General features: G+C 38.1%; 2 protein-coding genes across 2 annotated transcripts; one reads left to right on the top strand and one right to left on the bottom strand.

Annotated features, from left to right (window-relative positions):
* Window positions 1-414: 414 nt before the first annotated feature.
* On the bottom strand, window positions 415-13,873 carry LOC146471868 (ribonucleoside-diphosphate reductase large subunit-like). The gene is made up of 20 exons (XM_085120426.1): window positions 13,692-13,873; window positions 13,512-13,600; window positions 12,503-12,680; window positions 11,764-11,864; window positions 11,472-11,531; window positions 10,434-10,778; window positions 9,806-9,982; window positions 9,260-9,408; window positions 8,989-9,124; window positions 8,163-8,228; window positions 7,140-7,238; window positions 6,856-6,912; window positions 6,434-6,481; window positions 5,933-6,037; window positions 5,749-5,817; window positions 4,822-4,898; window positions 4,361-4,496; window positions 3,841-3,936; window positions 3,308-3,496; window positions 415-2,005 (listed from the first exon to the last, which is right to left on the bottom strand). Exons 1-20 carry the CDS (start codon window positions 13,762-13,764, stop codon window positions 1,835-1,837), a joined length of 2,421 nt encoding a protein of 806 aa, XP_084976552.1. The 5' UTR covers window positions 13,765-13,873; the 3' UTR covers window positions 415-1,834.
* Window positions 13,874-17,656: 3,783 nt separating this feature from the next.
* On the top strand, window positions 17,657-22,796 carry LOC146471869 (uncharacterized). Its single transcript, XM_085120427.1, has one exon. It carries the CDS (start codon window positions 18,530-18,532, stop codon window positions 21,665-21,667), a length of 3,138 nt encoding a protein of 1,045 aa, XP_084976553.1. The 5' UTR covers window positions 17,657-18,529; the 3' UTR covers window positions 21,668-22,796.
* Window positions 22,797-23,313: the final 517 nt, after the last annotated feature.

Consider the following 23,313-nt stretch of genomic DNA (forward strand, 5'->3'; position numbering starts at 1 on the left):
CAGCAATGTGATCAGAGGTTTCCCCATCCTCGTTAAATGTCATGCTTGGAACAACCATCCCTTACTCCAATGACAATTTTATGAGAAAGATCCGTCAATGACACTTTATAAACAGATGATTCAAATTCACCAATGACAGCCCATTTAATAATGTACCTTTTGACCCAAACATGTTTTCTGCAAGATAATTTGACGTCAGAGAAAAACAATGGTTGGTTAAATCTTGGACTTCAGGGTCTTCATATTATTGAATGGCATGGTAAAACCCAAGCCCTAACATGCTTGAGACTGTAAATACTCTAGACATTTATGTTGCCAGGTCAAGAATGTAAGAACGTGAGTGGGGCTTAAACAGGAAATATATAATATCATCTGAAAGGTTTTTTTCTTTTACAAAATGAACAAGAACAACACAATTTGCAAAATAGCATGAGCTTTTATGTAAACATTCAAATGTGTTTATATAAATAATTATATCATTTACCAGAATTGTGTTAAGACTAATCATGTAAACAGCATTTACAATGATATATACACACGACTATCAAAAAATATATTTTTATGAAAACTATGTGCAAATAACACTCAATAATCGACATGTAACAAATACAAAATATGACTTAACCTCACTTCGCAATTCGTCTTATCAGCTTATGAAAATTATGAGAAAATTTCAGTTACACAAATGGCCAAAACAATGTCAAGTTTTTTATAATTTAGTGAATTTGGTTCCCTGTGGTTACTTTTAGCAGATGCAATTTGCCAGAAATTGCAGTCGTTAGTGTTCAGAGTGAATGGGTGTAAAACCATAAATTAACTATTTCAGGCTGGCTGAGCTTGCCATAATAAGTTTTTCAGCAATTTATTTATTTTGTTTTTCTTCTAGGTGTTTTGTTTTGGGTCTTCAAAATGTTTAAAGGAAACCTCCACTCTGAAATTAATTGACTTTAAAGTGTTGAAAATACAATCTGATTTCAAATTTTGTTGGACAACTTGGAAATAAGATTTTTGTGTCGGACAAAACAGGATTTGATTATCGCCTATTTTCCTTTTAAATTTCCCGGGCGAAGCCATCTTGGATTTCATGACATAATACGGTTGCTCAATTGTTTCACACAAAAGAACCTCTGCTTTTTTTCTGCTTACTAACAATAGTGGCAACCGTATGCCTCAAAATCCAAAATGGTGGCACCCGGGAAATTTAAAAGCAAAAATAGGCGATAATTGAATCTAATTTTTAGCACACTTGAATGTTATTTCTACTTTTTAAACTAAATTTAGAATTTAGAGACTATTTCCAACAATTTACCGTCCATTTGTTGTTGGGGTGGAGATTCCCTTTAACCAATCTTTGTTAAGTTTGTTTATACAGCCACTGGGGGCTTTTTTCTATTACTCAGTGGTGAAGTAATAATAGTGCATCAGCTTTGTGTTGTTTCCTCAGACTCCACACTGTCTCTTTGCACCAACTGTATAAATGGGTACTGGTTAACCCCAGCATTAACTAGTTACATCTATTTTCGTTATGCTTGTTGCTACCCAATTCCCCTATACACCAGGACAAAGAGAAGCAATGTGGAACAAAGTTTGACATCTAAGAAAACAACACTAATGAGAGTAGTTTCTACCGTCAGACGGACACAGCTTGAACACAATTACCACACTTCTTTTTCAGGCACTAAGATATTACTGGTTAACTGTAATTCTGGGCAGGTGAAACTCTCAATGCTTTGATTAATCTGCTTTCAGACAACCAGGCTTTGTTGAAAATAATTCTGCGGAGTTATACAGCTGTATAGATTAAGTACATGTAGTTAGAGCTCAGATTTTTAATTTATCCACTGCAGCTCTCACAAGCACCAGGATTTTTCAGCGAGCAAGCGAGGGCTTCTTCCTGCTCTTTTCTGGTCTTGGTTGACTTCTTAAGAGACTCTTGATCCACCGTAAATTGAATTGCATTAGCAGCAGGGCGAGTGCGCAGGTAGTACATTCCAGTCTTGAGGCCCTAGAACATTGAACACAGAAGTAAGTTTACCAACCTATCGAACACTAACCAGAAGTTAATTATTGTAGGAAATTTTGCGATCAGTAGAAACTGGGAATTGATGAGCAATAGCCCACTTTGAAAATGAGTGATGGCCTGGGTTGAGAGTAACTGCCCAAGTGATTGTGGGATTGTTTGGGGGGGGGGGGGGGGGGGGGGGACGCTGAATACGATGATAATAGCCTATGTCCCCCAAACCTTCCCACAACCATGAAGGACGAATTCGGGCTGAGAGCATTGCCATCTAACATCAAATTTTAGGTCAAGTTTTTGGGTCACTCAGAACAGGGTTTTCGAAATGAAAAAAAGTACCAGGAGGAAATGTGAAAGGAGCAGGAGGACAATTGCACCGCGTTAGCGGTGCTGTCCGGCGAAAGCTGCACGGGGAAAGGGTGCGGGAGGGGGATACCCCCTTCTGCTGGGGGTCACGGCAAATTTTTAAATTTTGCATACACAGAGATTTTCATCTGTGATAGCAATATGACTTTCTTGAAGGAAGCGATGTACAAACTCAAATATACGGACTGTGCTCGCAAGTGCCACGGGTATAATTCGCCTACCGGCAAGATGACAAGGGGAAAAGCAGGCGTCAAATGACAGAAACTTTGTGGAACCTCAAATAGTATCCGGTTCATGTTAAATGTCGTTGAAACAACCCAAAGAAAATGCTGGATAGTAGTTAATGAACATGAAGAAAATGTATACTGTATTAATAGTGTAGACTATTAATTATAAAAGTAACCGGTGACTTGCGTCTGGCGCTTTTGAAAACCCTGCTCAGAAGTGCCTGAATTTTTGCATATGGATTTCAATTTCATCGAAGAACATTGCTGTGTTTTTTTTTCTCTCCAAAGCACCTGTTGTTCTGCTTCCTTCTTTGCTTTTCTTTTGCTGACGCATTATTTTGGCTTCTGACTAAATTGAAGGCAACATGCAAGAATTCATACACTTTTGAACAAAACGAAAAATTGACCTAAAATCTGACATAAAGACAGTTATGCTCTCGACACTTCAAGTATTTATAAGGGATCTTGTAATGTTTCATTCATTGATCATCATTTTCCAATACAATTCAAACTGTTTCAGTGTAAGATCAACTGATTTACAATTACATGTACCGTTATAATTAAAAAAATTATATCTTGAGTCTTGGGTAAAAATTCCCAAATAGGGAACATGAAACTAAATTTGCTCGAGCGTCCACTCCCGCAAAACCAGTCCTGAAAGTCTTACAAGCTATCAATAATAATAATGATTGTTTACCTTTTTCCAGCCATAGAAATGCATGCTTGTTAGTTTGGAATTGTCAGGTTGAGCAAAGAAGACATTGAAGGATTGACTCTGATCAATGAAAGCCCCCCTGTCAGCTGCCATGTCTATGAGAGTTCTCTGGGAAATTTCCCAAACTGTCTTGTACAGTGGCTTTAGATCATCTGGGATCTCTTCAATGTGCTAAGGGATTGAAAAGAGGACATGTTAAAGGTCGGTGGAGTTAGAATTCTACCATATTGAAGGATGTTTTTAGGATGAGAGAACAGTTTTTTCCTGTAAAAACAGTGCGCCTTATATGACTGAATAACTATGGTAAATTTGTGAAATGGCATTTTTTGGAGTGAGAGAAGAGGAGTTGAGGAATTAAATCTTGGTAATTTAGAAATACAATCACATTCTTAGTAAGAGAAATTTTGTGATTCAGCCAAGTGACTGGCTTACTTACAGTTTCTGATAAAGACAACGGCAACATCAACTGGATTTCACAAGAATTGAAACAAACAAAGGGTTGTGATGAGACAAACCTGAATGGAACCATTGGCAGCCACAAGTTTGTTTTTTAATGTTTCATTCCAGAGTCCTCTCTCTGTCAAGTCCTTCAGCAGATGCTGGTTTACAATCTATAAAGAAAATGAAAAGTCTCAGTAGGTGGAGCAATAATTACAAGCTTCCCTAAAGAGGGGATTCAACTGCTGTAGAGATAGATAGTTATTTAGAAACTAATGGAAAATGCATCAAAGTTTGTACAATGTTCAAAAAGAAACCATGTTTATATGGTTACCACCCAGCCATTTATTTTTGGCTCAGAGTGGAATGTAACCATCAGCATCCTGCACCTTGGTGATGTCACCTTGTCATGCTGATTATAGCCAGAAAAAATTCTACTACATGAAATCGTTTCGACATGGCATTTTGTCATACTTCAACCCTTTCTTTAAAAGTTGAAAACAGATCATGGTGGGCAGTGAACAATACTTTGAATCAAATTGGCCATGCTTTGACAATGTTTCCAAAACCCTTTTGTGCTTAGGTACTTTAAAATACCTGGAATTCTCCAGAGAGCACACGTCTTGTGTAGATGTTGCTTGTGTAAGGCTCAAAGGACTCATTGTTGCCAAGAATCTGTGCAGTGGAAGCTGTTGGCATTGGTGCAACTAACAAACTGTTCCTTAATCCATGCCTTGAAAGTCAGACAAACAAACATCATCAACTATTTTTGTATACTCTGAAGCTGTAAATAACAATGAACATAATGCAGATTTAATCAACTTAGTTCAATCAATCATTATATCAGGTTCACCATGCCAGGACATGGAGTCTTGTTGCTCATCAAGCTCACCCTCTGAGCTTGCATTTTATTCGGTTTTTTTTAAACATCTCTGCCTTCTTGCCTTTTTAAAATGTCTGTTACGTGTAATTGTGTAAGCTGATAGTTCAAGTTTCCAGCAGTTTCATAGGCCTTCTTTATTAAGATTATCATCTTTAATTTTGTAAATTATTCATACATTTTGATGTCTGCTTTAAGTGCTGCCCAGTCCCACAGATCAGTGGGAGTCACACCCCAAAGGTCATACTGAAGTTTCTGTGAAGACAAAAGAAAGCAAAGAATATTGAGATACATTCTGTACACTGAACATATGACAACATTGCCCACTATACAAGGGCCAATCAAGCTGAAGGTCAGCCAGACTACATTGTAGTTACGTAATGTTTAAAACACGAACAGCAGTGTTTTATTGGGATTTAAAACCACGAGGCACAGCCGAGTGGTTTTAGACCCGATAAAACTCATGCTGCGAGTTTTTTGAACGACTTCAAAAAACGTTCCTGGAAAAGCATGTGTCAAGAGAGTTCATAACAATGATGCTTTTGTGAACGTTGGAAATTAGCAGACAAGAGAAACATTAAACACTGCATACTAATAAGGAGGAGGTTTTATCGGGTTTTAAAACCACTGCATGTGATGTTTTATCGACCATTTGATAGGTCAATGGGCTTATGAAATAATGAGTTTTTGAAGGCCAGTGAGCCCCCCCCCCCCCCCCCCCCCTCCATCAGGGCTGAGTGCATAACTATCTTGTTTCAAATTTCAGAGCAATTTTTTTGTTTGGCTTAAACATGCCTGAATTTCTGCATGTGGCCTTCATTTTAATCAGAGAACATTGTGTTGTGTTTTTTGGCTTCAAAACCTCTCCTTTTCTGCTTTTTCATTCAATGACTTGATGGTGTGGCCTTAATTCCTTGAAAACTAAGTGTAGCCCAGTGAAAAAAAAAAAAAAAAGACTGCAATGTTCTGACTACACTGAAGGCCACGTGGGAAAAAAAAGCCAGTTTTGAACAAAATAAAAAATTGACCAAAAATTTGACATAAGATGGTTATGGAGTCAGCCCTTCAATTCTTTTACAATGTAGACAATATTTGAAGTTCTTACCCCTTCACTTGCAGGAGATCCTTTATATGTTTCATAAGGTCCTTTCTCCCTTGCCAACTGACATGATGCCTACAATAATTAAACAAGACTGTCTTGAGATTCCAAGAGCTATAAAACGTTCTCACACTAACAACAAGACAAGCTTGTTTGCGATATATTTAACCAGACATTGATTTCAGCTTACCTTCAGCGCCCCGTAATATATTGTCTCAAATATTTTTTTGTTTAGTTCTCTGGCTTCTTTGCTTTCAAAGGGGTATCTCAATAAAATGAAAGCATCTGCCATTCCCTGCAAGATAAGCAGATAAGAAGCTACATGCCTTAGCTTAAAACTGCAGTATTTTTAAATTGAGTAAAATTTTGAATGCAAAAATACAGTCATGTAAGGTACTATTTACTTGGACAAGAGCTACAAGCAGAAAACAAGTTTTGTTATCAACGTCACAAATTGGCATTCTTGTGCGATCCAGTGACAGTGCTTCGCAAGCTCGCTAACTAGTGCATGAGGCTATCACAGTACCAAGTGCTCAACGTTTTTTTCCCACAGGACTCTGTATAATCATATCAATGTTTCTGAAAAAACAGCTTAACCCAAACCCTTATTTCAACCGAAATCTAGATGCTCAATCCCAAAATAGCTTGAGCAACGCTTAACAAAAGTGTTGTTGTACCCAGTAGTTCTTACCTGTACTCCAATACCAATCGGCCTGTGTCTCTTGTTGGATCTTTCAGCCTGATAAAACAAAAACAGAACCAGATATACAGTTATCTCCCACTAAATCAGACACACATTGCAAGGAACACAAAGTTGTTTGAGATAGGAGATTATGATAGACAGTTCCTACATGTATACAATTGTCTCAAAGAAGTTACCAGGTTAACATTGTGTGTACTTCCAGAAGATATCCATGCCCCCTTCCTCCACTCTGTAATTCCAAATATTATTTAGCTTTGTACTTTCCTGTAAATGTTTTGGCTTTGATACCCTCACCCCACCCTACTGGAATTTCCAATCCCTTTGGTAGAGGTAGGGGGAGAGTATGGATATCTTCTGGACCTACCCCACCAAAGAAATCATCTGCTAGATATTAATTATTATCAACAAACCTGCTTCACTGGATAGTAGTTGATGTCAATAATCTTGTTTAAGTTACGTGTAACCACCTGTCAAAAATAAAATAAAATTAATAATAAACAAATGTGACAGAACTGTTGTAAACAGTAGTTAAAATTATTAAGTTCTAACAACTTAAAATATGATTTGCTACATACAGTTTTTAAAGCTGTCAATGATGTTGAAGTGAAATTTTTGTGGGAGGCAATCACTTTCTCAGGGATTACTGGCAAGCAGTGCTAATTTATTATTTTTTTACTTAATTACTAACACTTACCTGGGTGACTTCAAAGAGTTTTTGGAAATTAAACTGAGGTGGATTCTCATCAGTGACAAATTTGTTGAGTGCAAGCGAGGCCAAGTTACAGACAGCAACCTGTAAAAAGAAAGACAAAAAAGATTGAGGCTGTTTGCTATTTATTGATTACACAACATTTACCAACTGAAATTACAATTTCCAAATAACTCTGTATCTTGGCTTGCTTGTTGGTTCCCACAAACTAATAGAATTATTTAACATTTGAGCTTAGATGATTCACAGTGCACACAAACAATTTTTTACAGTTTTATCTGGAGCCTGTGACAGTGGCCAAACACCATACCAACCAGGCTCTAGTTGTTCAAAGAGCGGATAACTTTATCCACTGGATAGGTCGCTATCCGGAGGAGCAAATGTACTCCAACCAATACATTTGGCAAGGTTTCCACATAATCCCATTCTTAAATTTGACATATGCTTCTACTCTATTCACAAATTATAGGACTATCGTGAAATCTTGCACACATTTTATCTGATGAATAGTGAACTATCCAGTCAATAAAATTATCCACCCTTTGAACAACTGGGGCCTGATTGATTAAGTCAAGCAAGGATAATGGTTAACAATCTACGCTAATAATAAACTGATAACAGAAATTTTTCAACTTATAATTAACACGATCAACTGTTATCTGTTTTCAATGTAATGTTATTGGACAATTTATTCTTAACAGTGACAGATGACAATCAATGTCAACCAACAATTATCAAACCAAGCAACAATTTTAGTGTTAGACATTGTAGTAGCAGTTAGAATAAAAAAATAAAATTAATAAAGAAATTGGTAACACTAAAATAAAAAAAGTGAAATTAATAAAAATAATTTGTTAGTGTGCATGAATATTTAGTAAATATCTCAAATCCATTATACCATTTGAAAACTTCTCATTCTAACTTTACTCTCAAAACTAACACTTGATATAAAAAAAAATCTAGGTTTAATATAAACTTGAAGTGCAAAGTATAACATCAGCAACTTGCCTCATCCGGACTCGTATATTCCACAATTTCAGTACACAGATTGCTGCATTTTATGGTTCCAAGATTCTGAAAAGAGTGCATACAGGCAGTGATGTGTATTCAGTTAAAAATTACCATTGAGTTGAATAATTATGTTCAATAAATAATTACTATGCAATGCAGCTGTCCTGTTGTTCAACCTACACAACAAATTACAGCAACAAAACTGCATTACACACATGTTGGAGTGGCAAAATGAAATAATTACAAAAGAAAGCAAATTGTCAGTTCCAGTGGAACGTTAAATTGACAAGTAAACAGTAATGTTTAGTAGTACAGTAGAAATTTCCCTTCTCAAAGGACACGTATATGTACAGCCGTACATGCCAAAAGGACCGAAATCAAGGCTCTTGCCAAAGAAAAATTTCAAGGAGCCCACAAGGTCAAAAGCTGAGAAGTTAGGAGCCCAACATGTGAAGTGTTAGGTGCCGCTGCAAAAATTTTTAGGTGCCCAGAGAATTTTCTTGGGCACCCCAGACTCCTGATAGGCATCAGTCTTGGAAATCATAAAGTACTCAAACGTAATAAGACTCAAGATTCAGGCTTTCTGGTACATTTACCCACAAGATAGTGTTCCAGATAACTTTCAAAGTCAGGGAGCCATGTAAGGAATACTTTTGAAGGGTCAATAGGTATGATTCCCTCCAAATCAGAGTTCTCAAGTTTACCATTTTAATTTGTCCGGTCAAAAAGACAGCGTTCTCGGGTTTTTGACCCGAGACCCCTCTCTTACCTGTATCTAGAACGCTGCAAGATGGCTAATGCTTATAGTGAAAATGATATTTACCTGTTGATTGCTCTTCCTGTTGCATGCATCTTTATATAGCATGTATGGCGTGCCGGTCTCAGTCTGTGCCTCTAAGATTGCAAACCACAACTTCTGGGCTTTGACCTGCCTGCGGAACTTTCCTTGTTGCTCATAGCTGTTTGCAAAAAAGAAAATTAATATCAACGCCATTTATATTAAAAATATTGATGGCAGGTTTCGAAGACCACTGCTCTTGTGACAGGAAAGAAGGAAATTTAATTTACATCACCCAGCCATTATGCTCACTCACCTTTCATAAAGTTTGTCAAATTTTTCTCCCCAGCAATCTTGTAATCCAGGGCATTCATTCGGACACATCAAGGACCACATCCCATCAGCTTCACAACGTCGCATGAAAAGATCGGGAATCCACAGTGCATAGAACAGGTCACGGGCTCGCTGCAAAGAGGTATAACACAAAAATGTCGCCAAAGCTGGACAAAAATAATCTTTTACTACCAGAGCAAAAGATCATAGTTCATACACCTCGGAAGTATAAAAATGAAGACTTTCCAGGAGTTTTGTAGGTCGTTTAAAACAAAAACCGACACAATGGCTTGTAGATAACATATCCTTGAATTTTTTTTTTTTTTTTTTTACAATAACATGGAAGAAGTTTGAGCAAAATTGGCTTTTTGAGAAAGTTCATGTTATATCTGACGTCCTTTTTATTGTCTACACTCTTATAGACAATAGGTGTGAGCCAATCAGCATGCGGGAATTTTGATAGTTATTGTAAAAAGTAGATTTTTTATTGGTGCTTTTTTTCTGTAATAAGACTTTTTAGTTATTTTACCTGTTCCTCTTTCCCAGTGTTCTTCTTCAAGTCCAAGAAATCAAAGATGTCGCTGTGCCATGGTTCAAGGTAAATGGCAAAGGCACCAGGGCGCTTGTTTCCTCCCTGGTCCACATACCTTGCAGTCGCATTATAAACACGTAACATGGGTACAAGACCATTTGAAACTCCATTGGTCTAAAAAATAATTAATGAGAAATCATTAAAAATTAATCATAAATTAATTAACCCGGTAAGATAGTGTTCAATGTCATTTTTAAGCATAATTAATTATTATGTTCTCGTTGAGGATTCAAACATGGTGATGAGTTTTGATATCTCAGTGTAAATAAAAATTAATTTTCCCCAAAAACTAATATGGTGTCTTAATTAGGTGGGTGTGTTATGAGAATGATCAAAAGCTTAAAAAAATGGCTGCTGACTGATTTCAATTCTTTATAGAACCACTTTTAGAAAAAGTGGTTGGTAATTTAGAGGAATTGACTTGGAAATCAACAGTGCCAGTCAATGTTCTCACTGAAAATCTTGATTTAAACCCACATGGGGTCTGTTCTCTTGAAACTGTCAGTGAATGATTGATGATACAAGCAATCAACTAGGCCTTCACAAAAAACAAAATAATACTTACCCCAGCAATATAGCTTCCAGAAGCTCTTATATTGTGTACATTTAAACCAATTCCACCAGCTGCTTTTGAAATTTTAGCACAAGTAGAGAGGGTTTCATAAATGCCATCGATGCTGTCATCTGTCATGGTCAGCAAAAAACAACTAGAGAGCTGCGGCTTGCATGTGCCAGAATTGAACAAAGTTGGCGATGCATGGGTGAACCATTTCTCCGACATCAGATTGTAGGTTTCAATGGCAGCATCAATATCTTGTTGATGAATACCAACTGAAACTCTCATCAGCATGTGCTGGGGTCGCTCAGCAACTTTGCCGTCTATCTTAAGCAGGTATGACCTCATCAAAGTCTGCAAATGTTAGAAAAGTGCTTCAGAAGGGAAAGAAACAATAAAAATTATGCCTAGTAGGCTTAGGTATTGCTGAGTTTTCAACATGATTATGCCAAGAAAATCGCCATTAAAACAGCAAGGTTGGGACAAAATTCCTGTTGTAAAAAAAACATCTCTTATGTTATATTTAAATTATCTCTACTGAAGTAATACCCCATAAAACCCTCCCAAAAGAAATAGAAAGTATCAGATTTCATGGTCTAAGCTTTGTACCAACATTTAAATTGTCACGTTTATGAACTCCATAAACACCCTGTCACCTGATGAAGTGAATAGACTATATAATTATTCCTACTTCTGTGTCAGTAGTTTGAACTTCATTAACCTTTTTGCTGCTGAAAGGGTGACAAGTTTTGGAGTCTGTGGTGAAATGTTGACTACCAATTTTGCAGACAGGGATAGGACAGTGAAAAGCGTTGCCATGGATTCTTTCCCCTTAGTGGTATCAATGCTTTGTTTTTCTGTCAAAGTAGTAAGGGATCCCACTCATAATAGCCAGGGCAAATCCCTGGCCACCAGTTCTTATCAACAGCCCTACAGAGGTCAATACTTTTTTCCATTACATGTATTGACCACAGAGCTAGCAAATCTCTCTTTAATTAAGGTATTTACAGTGAAAGATCTGAATAGAACATTTTACAATGTACTTACCTTGAAGCCAAAGTAGTTATAGTGGTAGTCACGATCGTAGATGATGGCAGAGTTTAGACGCTGAAGAGAGTAAGAAAGAAAGTGTTTTAGCAGCCAACGCCTCTATTGGCTTGGAACAACACGTCAATCAACTAAATACTGCATGCACATGTAAGTTAAACAAGGCAATGTATGACATTCAAACGATACATTCAAGTTTGATAATGCCTTTCCTGGCATGGCTCATTAACAGCATAACATAAAAATTAACAAAATATTTAAAATACAGTTGTTATAATTTTTTTTTACTTACATCAGCATTTGCCTTGATGATCTCATAGATTTCCTTTGAGACGAGTGGAGAATGCTTGCCATTCTTTGGGTTCACATATTTGTACAAATCAGCCATAACCTCTGTTAAAAAAAATATGCAAATTAAAACACTTTAAATAAAGTTTCAGTGTATTTTGCACAAGTGACTGGAAACTAGTACTTGTGGTTTGAAATGGAATTCAGAAATGTTTGTTTTTGAGGAGAGACAAAAATGGTAGGACCGGACAGCTGGGGATGAAGATCCCTTTTGTATGAAATTCATAGTTAAATTAAATAAATCAATAAAGGTTCTTTTTCTTCTAAATTGTGTCCTTTTGTTTTTTTACCAGATCAATAAATTCAAACTTTCCAAACTCAGCCAAGTTTCTTAGACCTGAGATCCCAAGCATACACATGGGATATTTTATATTTTTTTGATTAATTTTTATCAAAATCACCTCCCTGAGACAAAAAAGTAGGTCAACTCCCCTCTTTTTGACTGATACAAATATAATGGGATTCACACAGACCACAAATTTCGCAGCCGTGTTGGGAAAGAAAAGTTAGATCACAGAAATCTAATCAAAGCTTTTTCAAAATCATCAACGCAGCAGCATTCTCTGCCATTTGTAACACAGCAAACATGTAGAACATGACAGTGAGTTAGCCACTGTGGTAACAGCCGTCAGACAAATTCTCCAAACAATGTCACTTGCTACGTTGATAAGTAAACTACTTACCACTAAAAGCCTTTTTGGTTTCCTTGTGAAGATTGGAAACTTCAATCCTGGCTGCAAGAACGGCATAATCAGGGTGAACAGTTGTCATAGAAGCCGCAGTCTCGGCAGCAAGGGTGTCCAGCTCAGTGGTGTGAACTCCAGGGTAGATACCAGAAATTACTTTCTTGGTAATATCAAACTAAAAAAAATAAATCAATAAAACATCACACCATCTGCTTGGTTTTTTATTTCACCATACACAACATTCTCCTTAAGCTAGGGGATAAGTGGCTGAGCAAAATGGCTTTTTCCTTCACAATATTACATTACTATAATAATACAAAATGATTCAAAGGAAGACCAAACATATGCAGATTTCTTTAGAAATGTACAGTACACGTATGTGAGCATATATTTGTGTTGCTTGAGTTATGCAGACGGTTAGGATTTTCGCGCCATCCCAGAAATAAAAACTTCCCAAATGCGAAACATGTCTCATTTTTCACCATTAAACTGGAAAACTTAGAAATCTCCGATCATTTTACTTAGCTTCGAGGTGTTATAAAACCTCAAAAGTTGTTTTACGTACGCTAATGGTGCGCAGGTCCCAAAGGAGCTTCGAGTCGAACTTCTTCCACGAAATCGAAATTGTACATGTAAGCACAATTTGTTGTCGTTGAATCACAATTTATCACCATGTAACTTGCAGTGGTAACTAAAACGTACAGATGTAGTCGAACGACTGAAAAAAATTGCGGAGGCGAGTTTTATTGTTTGCACTACGAAGCCAGAACACGTTTTCCTGGATCGAGAAGATTGCGCGCGAAAATCGTCAAATCCTTCGACAGGACCCCAAAATTGAAAGCTTCTAAGATATTTTGGAGGTAAATGGTACACTACATACCGAAATGTTTGAAGAAATAGATGTTATTCGCTTTAAACGATTACCGTTTAGCTAAGTTCGTTTCACATTTGGCGCCAAAAAGCAGTCTTGATTAACAATCTTCAAACGCTAATGAACTCAACTTACCGCGTCGACATATTCAGTTTTTAGGCCATAGCACTGTTTTACGATGCGAGAAGTAATCTTGTCTAAAAAGACACCTTGTTTCTTTTGATCTGAAAGAGAGGAAAGCAATTCATCAAGGTTATGCGACAAAATGGCGGACATCTGATCTCGCTCGCTTCGCCGATAAAATTCAAAACTTACTGCGTTTAACAACGTAGGTGCCCATAGTTTCGGAAAATTCGGCGTCATTCTCAAGATCTATGTTGTCAGTCATTTTAGAAAGAGACTACGAAAACAAACTACGCAGAGAAAGCGAAACTTCACCGATGAAAGTATAAACTGAAGTTGATCTGGTGCCGAAGTGAGGAAAAGTGAATCGATTTTGGCGCCGAACGAATTTTTGAAGTGCTCGATTTTCCCGCGTGCTGTGTCAACCAACCAATAAGGTCAAGTTTTCAACAATATCAGTGCCCAAATATGGAGGACAATGAAGTTCGCCTTTTGTTCACCTCCTCGCTCTATTCTTTATTTGTTTGCTTTCGTTTCGTTTCCCACATTTTCATTTGAAATCAGCTCGCGATTATTGGGGAAAAGAGTTTCGAAATTAATGTGATGGACGTTTACCCTAACCGTAACACCGACTATCAGTATTTTAATATTTTACTCCTAACTAAAATTGGTAAATTATTTCAAGTACGCATGAAATCCGAGTCGACGAAAACAGCCCGGGGGGGGTACTTGGGTTCAGTTTTGCTGGGTATGTGCCGCTGGCCTCTCAGAGCCCCTGCCCCATTATAGTCTTTTTTTGTGGCCAGTTATAGACCCCATCTTAGTCACTTTTTGGGAAAATGTAATTTTCGCGATCCCAACTAAGTCACTTTCTATTTATTTTTTTTTCTTACCCCAAAAATCCGAAAATGTGCGACCCCATTCTAGTAACTCTACTGAAAATGCAACCCCATTCTAGTCAATCCAGACGTGAAAATGCGACCCCATCCAGCGGCACATCCCCATTAGCCTCTTATAAGGGAGTACCCCCCCCGGGGAAAACAGCCTTGCCTTGCAATTTCCAGTTACCGTACAGAAAAATTGGGCAGTTTTAGGGGAAGTCTCATGAGGTTTTTGACCTGTTTGGTTAAAAATAGTGAAAGAAGACCTTCACATAGCTACAAAACAATTTTAGAACAACGAGAGGAAAGAGATCAACTCAATTCTTGGAAAGAACAACTCGTGATCTGTTCTAGCGCATTTTGAAACAAAAATGCGAGAACTTGAAAAACGTTAGCCTAACATTTTTCAAGTTCCAATCCATTCCAACCTACTCTGTCTCTAGCCAGAGGCATTAATCGACAGTTTTATTAATTGCACTAGTGTGATAATTTTTAACAAAACTAGACAATTATATATTTTATGTTTCTGTCGACAGACAAATATTTTTGGGTTTTGAAATGACGTCAAATTCGCGTTATACTTCGTCTTTAACTAGTCTTCTCAGTGGACACATGATATGGCCATAATTTTTTCCCCTAAGCTTCTTCCGCTGTAGTAGCTATATAGGCTTGTATGTATATTGAGTGATGTCGGTTCCTAGCATCCCTTTTCGATAAACTCAGCCGATGATAAACTAGGGTGAAAAAAAGAAATGAGAGGTGGATTGCTAACAATTCTGTTCATGAATCAACTCAAAGAACGACAGAATAGAAGAATCATGGTGCTTTTATTTTGGGGAAAATGTTAATTGGTCGATTTTTCTGTGGATCCGTTTTTGGATCGAGCCATAGGTGAGGTCTCGCCCGTTTGGATCGGAGATCAAATGAAGACTGGCGACGAGTTTTCAAGTTTTCATTTAATCAGAAATTAGAGTCCATCACAAGAAAGATCACATTAAAATTTATCAGTTTATCAAGTTTGGGGTTCTGTCGTTAGATTGTAACCATATAGGAGGATTTCAAAACTCGGAAAAATTTGTGACTTTGTATGCATGTAAGGATTTGGGGAGACGCCATCAGACATTTGTTTGGAATATGGGCGACCCAGCCTGGTTACTACGCAATGAAACTTAACCAGACTTGTTAAACTTTCAAATTTTTATGTGATGTTTGTGGTGATGGGGTTCATTTCTTCATACGACGCAATTTGAACAATGTGTAAACTAGGGCCCAGTTTTACAAATTTGTCAAGTGCACTGTGCATCTGCCAAATTTGCAATACATAAGATTGTATTAAAACATCATGAATTATGCCATCGTCAATCATACATCGCATCTTATTGAAGAACGTTGAATGTAAATAGGTATGAATGAAATTAAACGCTCGCTACTGTACTGTGATAAAAAAAAACTGAAACAGTTTTGTGTAAACCGGCTGTGCGTGGTGCAGTCACCTGGCATAAAACGGTTTTTGATGCCGGGCAGAAATCGCAGTAATTATTTACATAATGTAAGTCCAAAATACAATACTAACAGCAAGCGTTAAATGCACTGTGCTTTGTGTGGTAAATGGCCTAGAAGTCGAATAGTTTGCAATTCAATCCTTATCTCAACGACGGATATACGGGAGGGGTTCTGGACTCCCTTATTTTTAGACCACTGTAAACCGCCGAGGCACCGAGATAGAAGAGCAAATCGAGCATTGAGAGCAGGCCTTATCTGACAAAATTCAGAATTATTTGGCGATGCAACAATTGGCGACAGTTTAAATTAGGCTTTATTGCTGTCTTTGAGTCATCTGTTGATTGGTTGCTTCTGATAATTAATCGCCTATACAATCTATTTTCTAAACATCGTCCATATTTATAACTTAATAATTAATTTTCACTTTCCGTTGCCTTGCGGTTTGCTCGCTCGCATATGTTAATGATAAATCTTTTCTCGACAAGCCAATCGCAACGAGCTAACTTGGATATGGCTTGTCAATGTAACTATATATATATATATTTTTATATTTGCGTGCCATATCCAATTTAACCGACACTTTGTTTATTCGTTTGTCAACGAAACTAGAGGTTCCATACAGATAAGCAGATATGTCATGATTGAACATGGCACATTGACAAATGGCTTTCTATTTAACGAACGAAACTAGAGGTTCCATACAGATAAGCAGATATGTCATGATTGAACATGGCACATTGACAAATGGCTTTCTATTTACATCAGATTAAACGGGTTTTGAGCGCCTTATTAAAACTAGGCATAATCTTAAGATCTCTAAAATGGACACTGTACTGACAAAGACCAAAAAGAAACAAGATTCACATCGACACGAAAGCAAACATATATGACAAAGCTGTAAGATGTAACTTTTATATAAACATTGTCGCAATTAGCATAATACTACTATCTTTCGTTCAGTAAATGCTCGAATTCGAAATTGATCGAAAGAAACAAACAATATTTTTCTACACGCAGGAATTATCAAATTCAAAACATTGCATTGTATGATTGTCTTTTTACTTGACAAATACATAAACTGCTGGCTGGTTGGAGTCTGAGAAACGGTTCATAAATAACTGAAAATTGAAATTGCCAAATTTAAGTTCACGACAGGAGCTCACGACAGGCAAGAAAAAAATCGCGCGCTCCTTACATCCATTTTTTTCCGTTTTCTCCTCTAGCTAAATTAGTAAATAGACAATTAAAGACACGAAAAAGCGTCGATACGACAACAATTATGGCGTCGTCTTTAATTTATTAGAAACTGACGGAGAAAAATTGTGTGCAATATTTAACAACCAAGCGAGTCGTTAAAATTGGTACTTTCACCCACGCCTGTATATGTAAATTTTTTGCTAGCCGCTGAATACTTCAACTAACGGAATATGTAATTTGAATGACCTTTCTGGAGAAAACCTCTATGCCCCACTGTTTGCAAGAGCTTTTTTTTTTTTGTTTTGCTTTGCTATATAACTTACAGCATTGAAAGAGCGTCAAAAGAGATGCTTTAGTAAAACGATTAAGGAAGCTTAATTTTACCGAATTTCTAAAATCTGCATTGAACATTAGTAAAAAAAAACCTTCATCCACGATGATTTAAATTACAAAAGATTTTTCACTTTATCTTCGATGATAATTGAAATTAACTCTTGGTACATTTCGTTTGTTTTAAACAAAATTTGAAAATCGGCGTAGTTTTAAACGCTTGCTAAGGCTAGTTTTAAATTAAACGTGTCTCAATGTAAAAAGAACGAAGCAAATATAAGGTCTAAAATCGGCAGAAATAGTGTGTGGGATGGAAAGTTTCCTGACAATAGAGCGAGGCTTTTGACACCTATTTAGAAATTTTTAGAAAATGGCTCTTTTAGTGCTAAAGGTGCACGGACAGCACTTGTCACAATAATTTAGCCTCTTCTTACTGGTGATTCTCCTTCACAAATAATATTCAATTAAAACACAGAGATGCCACATAAGTGCCAAAATTATTGATACGACTAGATGAGATAAACAAAGCTTCGGGCTGCTAGCTTGTGAAATCACTAAATATTCTTGTAGTCCACTTTGCGTCTTGCTTGGTTTTAGTTTTTAATCGCGTATAAAGTTTTATAAACGCTTCCTCCGCATTCAATGCCCTTCGACGTTTTCTCTTTTTTAGGCCTAAAACTGAAGAAGATTTTAATGATCACTGACATAAATCGCACTTAGGGTATAAATGGAAGCTCTATGCGGGCTTTCTCATTGGTAGTGTCGTGCATCCGGTTTCAATTGGCCAAATAAAAGCGGCGCTCGCCGAAACCTGAAATGGTCTTTCTTGTTAATGTATTCAGCAGATCGACGTACTCTTGTAAGCGTATACGTCACATTTAATGTCTCTGCAATCTGCTTCGTTTTCTACACGCTTCGCAGTCAAAACACAATTTCTGCAGCTGAAAGCTGTTTCAGAACTTTACCTCGACCTCTACCTTTAGCCGTTCACAAACGGCCTGTGACACGGCTGCGAACGCGAGGTGAATGACAAGGCTATAACACTATATCGTGAGGTTTAAACATTGTTTACAAACTCAAACCTTTTTTCACGTTTAAATAGCGTTTGGAAACATCTCGATGGCGTTCGCATTTGGCGATTCATACTTGAAACTTCCACCCATATCAAAGGAAAGCGCGGTTGAAAGCGATGTCGAAAATTCGAATAACAGTTCTTGTGGTTTAGTCCGTGATAATCACGGATTGGTTCGGCTGCCTCCGATAGTTCGACTGGATTCGCTTCGCTCTACGCCGTCAAGTGCACAAAGCTTCTCGGCGAGAAATGAAGCGACAGATGGGGATGAATGTGAGATGACACCGCGGCTTGGGTCATCTGTGAAAATTGCGCACAAAATGGACGTGTTTGAGCAGGGGAGCTCAAAAAAAGTTCGAAAATACGTTGGAAAGCGTGAAGATGAGACTAAATTAATAAACGAATCAGCTGCCAAGGAAACGAGCAAGGCTGAAAGACGCTTTTTTAACAGCGAGCGTCGATCAACAGAGGAAGAAAACACGGGACGTTTTCGATCGAAGGAAAAATCTAGAGGGTTTCTGGCTGATGAGGAGACAACGCTTCTGTACAGAGATCGAACGGGAAGCGCCAAATTTAAGAACTCGCAAAAATTATCGAGATCGCGTCGACTAGCGAAATCTTCGCCCGAGTTGTGTCACCGAAAGATCAATTCAATGAAACAGGCCGCAGGTGTGATGAATGCCAGGGAAAATAGAGATATTTCGCTCACATCGCCGGAGCTTTTTCCGGAAAGTTGCTCTCTTGCGTCAAAAGCTCCGCGGCTTTCCGTCCACGATATTGATGGTTCTGTGCTTTTCCACTTGCAAGACATGGCGAGAAACGAAGGAAAAACAAAACGTGAAAAACGCGGTCGATCGCAAAAAGGTGGTTCGATTCGCCAACCGCTAAGTACGCCTAATTCACCTGTTTGCAGTGAATCTGCTAATCACACTGAACACAAACAGAAGGGTCGAAAGTCACTGAACGACATTACAGAAACGGTCAAGCAGTTTATTGATCGCAGAAAACCGTCCCTTTCTGCACCTAAAAAACAGAATTTAATCGATGACGCCTCAGGACTCAAAATTGAGGGGAAGAGCTGCCCACAGAGCGAAAAAGAAGGACTGCGTACATCAACTGAAGTCTCTCATGCCGCCGGCAGTTTGCTTCCACCTCAGAAAGACGAAAACAGGCATTCACTGTACGATTTAGAACAAATTTTGAATTTGCTTCAACGCGAAGTTCCTTCCGGAAAAGCGTCCCCTCCGGGCATCTCAAATGTTCCATTGACTGGTAGCGATGGTGACAAATCGTCAAATGCTTCCGTTTACGATTTGAGAGAGTTTCTGATGTTAGCGGCCACAGCCGAGGCGTCCAGTGGAAGGCAACTGAAAAAACCACCAACTAATAAATTGAGAGCTGTGAACGAAACACAAGGCGGATCTTCACCGAAGCTACTTTCCCCCAATCAAGAACGAGAAAGGGTTCATGATGGCGCGAGAAAAGGGTCCGTTTACGACTTAATGGAGTTTCTTTCTCTTGGAAACACAAGTAATCCAAGCTCAGCATCAACGAGTGAAAACTCGAGCCGATCAGCGTCTCCGCGCATTTTAATTTCCCCGCGCGGAGTTGGCGCAAGCGAGTGGCTTTCTGTGAGCGAAAACAGCGAGCATGAGATGCGACGTTCGTCCACGTATGATCTTATGGAGTTCTTATCTTTGCCGCGATCAGCGGGAAATTCACGCCCCGAATCAGGGCAAAGCAATGGGTCTTCGCAAGGTGACAATCCCGCTAACTCTGCTAATCAAAGAAATGCAGACAGCGAAAGTGGTAAAAACAGCAAAGAGAGCAGAAGTTTGTCTGTTTATGACCTCGCGGAATTCTTGTCAATGACTACTGACGTTCCACCTCTCGTCCGAGTTAACGCATCTTCGCAAGGCGACAATGTCGCGTGTAATAGTAGCCAAGGAAACGAACACAGTGAAACCGAAAGAAACAGTAGAGACAGTAGGAGCTTGTCAGTTTATGATCTCGCTGAATTCTTATCCATGACCTCTGGTGTACCTCCACTAGTGCGTGTTACAACCTCCGACGAACAACAAATTACGAACCGCGAAACAGATTCAAAACCCGGGGAAAGTGAAAGGAGGGACACATACAAGAAAGATTCTTTGTCCGATGTTGGAGAAATGCCTGTCATGGAACAAGAACAATCAGTAAACACTTTGGACGCGAAGAAGGAACCCCTTCCCTCTCCTTCGCCTCCAAAAACCGCAAGCAGTGGGTACGCTAGTGATTCCACTTTATCAACAACGGACTCAAATAACTTGGAAGGAAACGACAACAAAAACACTCGCCAGATGTCTGTCTACGATCTTAGCGAGTTTCTCTCGCTGTACGCCTCTCAACAAAGCACTCCAAGCCAACAGATTTCAACCTGGTTTACACGAAAGTTTTCCAGTGCGTCGCAAAGCGGAATCAGCATTCACGTTACAGACGCAAACAACAGAAGTCTCGACCTTGATACAGATGAAGTGTTTTTGCCAGTGCCGGGAGCTGGGGAAACGAACTCATCCGAGACGCGCAAGAGAAGTTCTGTGTACGATCTTCGCGAGTTTTTGAACGTTTTAAACGCGGATGACTCTCCACTGAGAAGAAGATTGTCTAGTGTATCGTCCTGTTCGTCTAAATCCAGCGAAAGCGAATCAGATTTCAATCCCTCCTCGCCAAAATCGGATGCAAATTCAGCTGGCTCGGGTTTTGGCGCGAGCAATAGCGCAACATTTCAGTCAAGGCCACAGCTCTCGCCTCGACAAGATTCTGGTGGAAATGTTTCGCTGTATGATCTCGGTGAATTTCTTTCGCTTCTAAACACGGATGATTCACCCCTAAGGCGTCGGTTATCGAGCACTGGGGATATTGGAACTCCGAAGAACGATGCAGAAAATTTAAAATCACCGCTTTACAGTCTGGAAGAAATTTTAACTGTTTTGAATGAATTTGAGCAGAAAAAGGTTACTGAAAACACAGATGGGGATTCAAAAGCTGGAAATGGAGATGAAATTAGTATCCCGGTTCCGTCATTGCCTCCGAGAAATGAGAGATCAAATGCGCAACCTTTCGCGCCTAGAAAACGTTTGTCGACGGAAAAATCCCTTAATACAGTTCCCGAAACTTCTGACGTAAAAGCTAGACTTTCTTTGTAACTTTTATTACGATGCTCAGAAAATAAACTACAAATCTTGTATCGCTCTTCGCTCGAAGAAATGCTTTCACGTTTAAGTCACGCTACTTCAAAGAAAATTATTTTTTATCACTGAGATAAACATTCTCTTATCGGCTTGTTCCGCTCAATTTTGGCTGTCTAAAACTCGTGTTTTTTTTTTTTTTCGCCTGCGTGCGGAAATTGTTAAATACGTTCTACCCCAACATTACATGTACGGGCTTCAATGTTATTTTAGCTTTCTTATCTTGTATTATACATTGTACATATGTTACAAAAAATAAATTTTATTGGTTTGAATCAAATGGGCGTAGGGTTCGATTGTAGTTTGTCTGAGTTCCTAAGTTGCCTTCACAATATCTCCACCTGCCTTTTAATATGATAGGAAAATTATAGAAATTTGCATAAAAACCTTCGCTTCACAGCTAGCAATGATCAACGAATGTTGTTTAAGTTGAAGTGGAAACTTAGTTTCGCGGAGAAAGTTAGGATACTGTTTTATAAATAAGATCACCACGGTTTTGGGAAAGACAAAATTAGTATTAATATAACTCGCTAACTGTAGATGTGGCACTAGCAAAATTAAACTTCAAAATCAATATGCGAATTTCTGAATAGCGAAATAAAATAAAAATTACGCATGTCATTAAACGACAAGTTGAAAGAGTCTGAAGAGGGCATTCGGCGATTATTCGCTGAGTGTTTGAGTGGCGGAATTAAGAATAGAATTAAAAAAAATATAGATTTATCTTGCATGTGGCAAAGCCACGGAACGTGATGTTTTGCGGGTTTCTTAAAATCTATCAATTTTATAATGATGTTTATATCCTTTTAATTTTAGCTGCAAAATTAAAAATAACACAAATAGCAAACAGGAAATTGTTTGGAAAGGGATATGTTATTAACATTTTTAACATAAGATTTTTTTCTTGAGTAAAAAATAAGGTTATCTTTTGTATGAAGGATGGAAACTGCCAAAGTTTTTGATTTTACGATTTACTATTCATCTTTTCCTTTATATATAGTTTAATGAATCATTTTATTTTAAAGACTTGCCAACTGGTATATTTATGGACAAATTTATCAGCCAAAAGAAAGACTGAAGACTGTTTTCATAGATGTCGACAATTTAATAATCAGCTCCATATCCAATTATACGATTTAAAGTACACGAGCAAATACTTTCAGCTAATTCGCTTACAGCAAAACATGGCCAATACAGTCAGTGACCCGGCCCAGTAGCCGCACCTCGCTACAGTATATGAAAATCGTCATCATTTACTTAGAAGTATTTTCCACTATTTGTGGGTTCTTGCCATGCTACACAGATGAAATCTCTTTCATAAAATTGACGGGAAATGAACGAACCGGTTATATACAATTTGACGTTGTGCCGAATTTCTCTGTTTTCAGGAAAGATTATAACCTAGACAGATTAGATATTTGTTTGACACTGGTTTGATTTCAAACTTTCTTCACATTACAACTGCCGAACCAAGCGGGGCAATGTTTTACCGATTACTGTATTTTGGTCAAGCTTTTCAATTCACCTAGCTGGTCTAGCATTTCCGCTTTGGTAAGGAGCTTGCAATTAAACTGACCTAAACTCACTTCTGAAATCAAAGTCAC

The sequence above is a fragment of the Pavona decussata genome, unplaced genomic scaffold, assembly GCF_977016875.1.
Source record: "Pavona decussata unplaced genomic scaffold, jaPavDecu1.1 SCAFFOLD_102, whole genome shotgun sequence".
Classification (NCBI taxonomy): domain Eukaryota; kingdom Metazoa; phylum Cnidaria; class Anthozoa; order Scleractinia; family Agariciidae; genus Pavona; species Pavona decussata.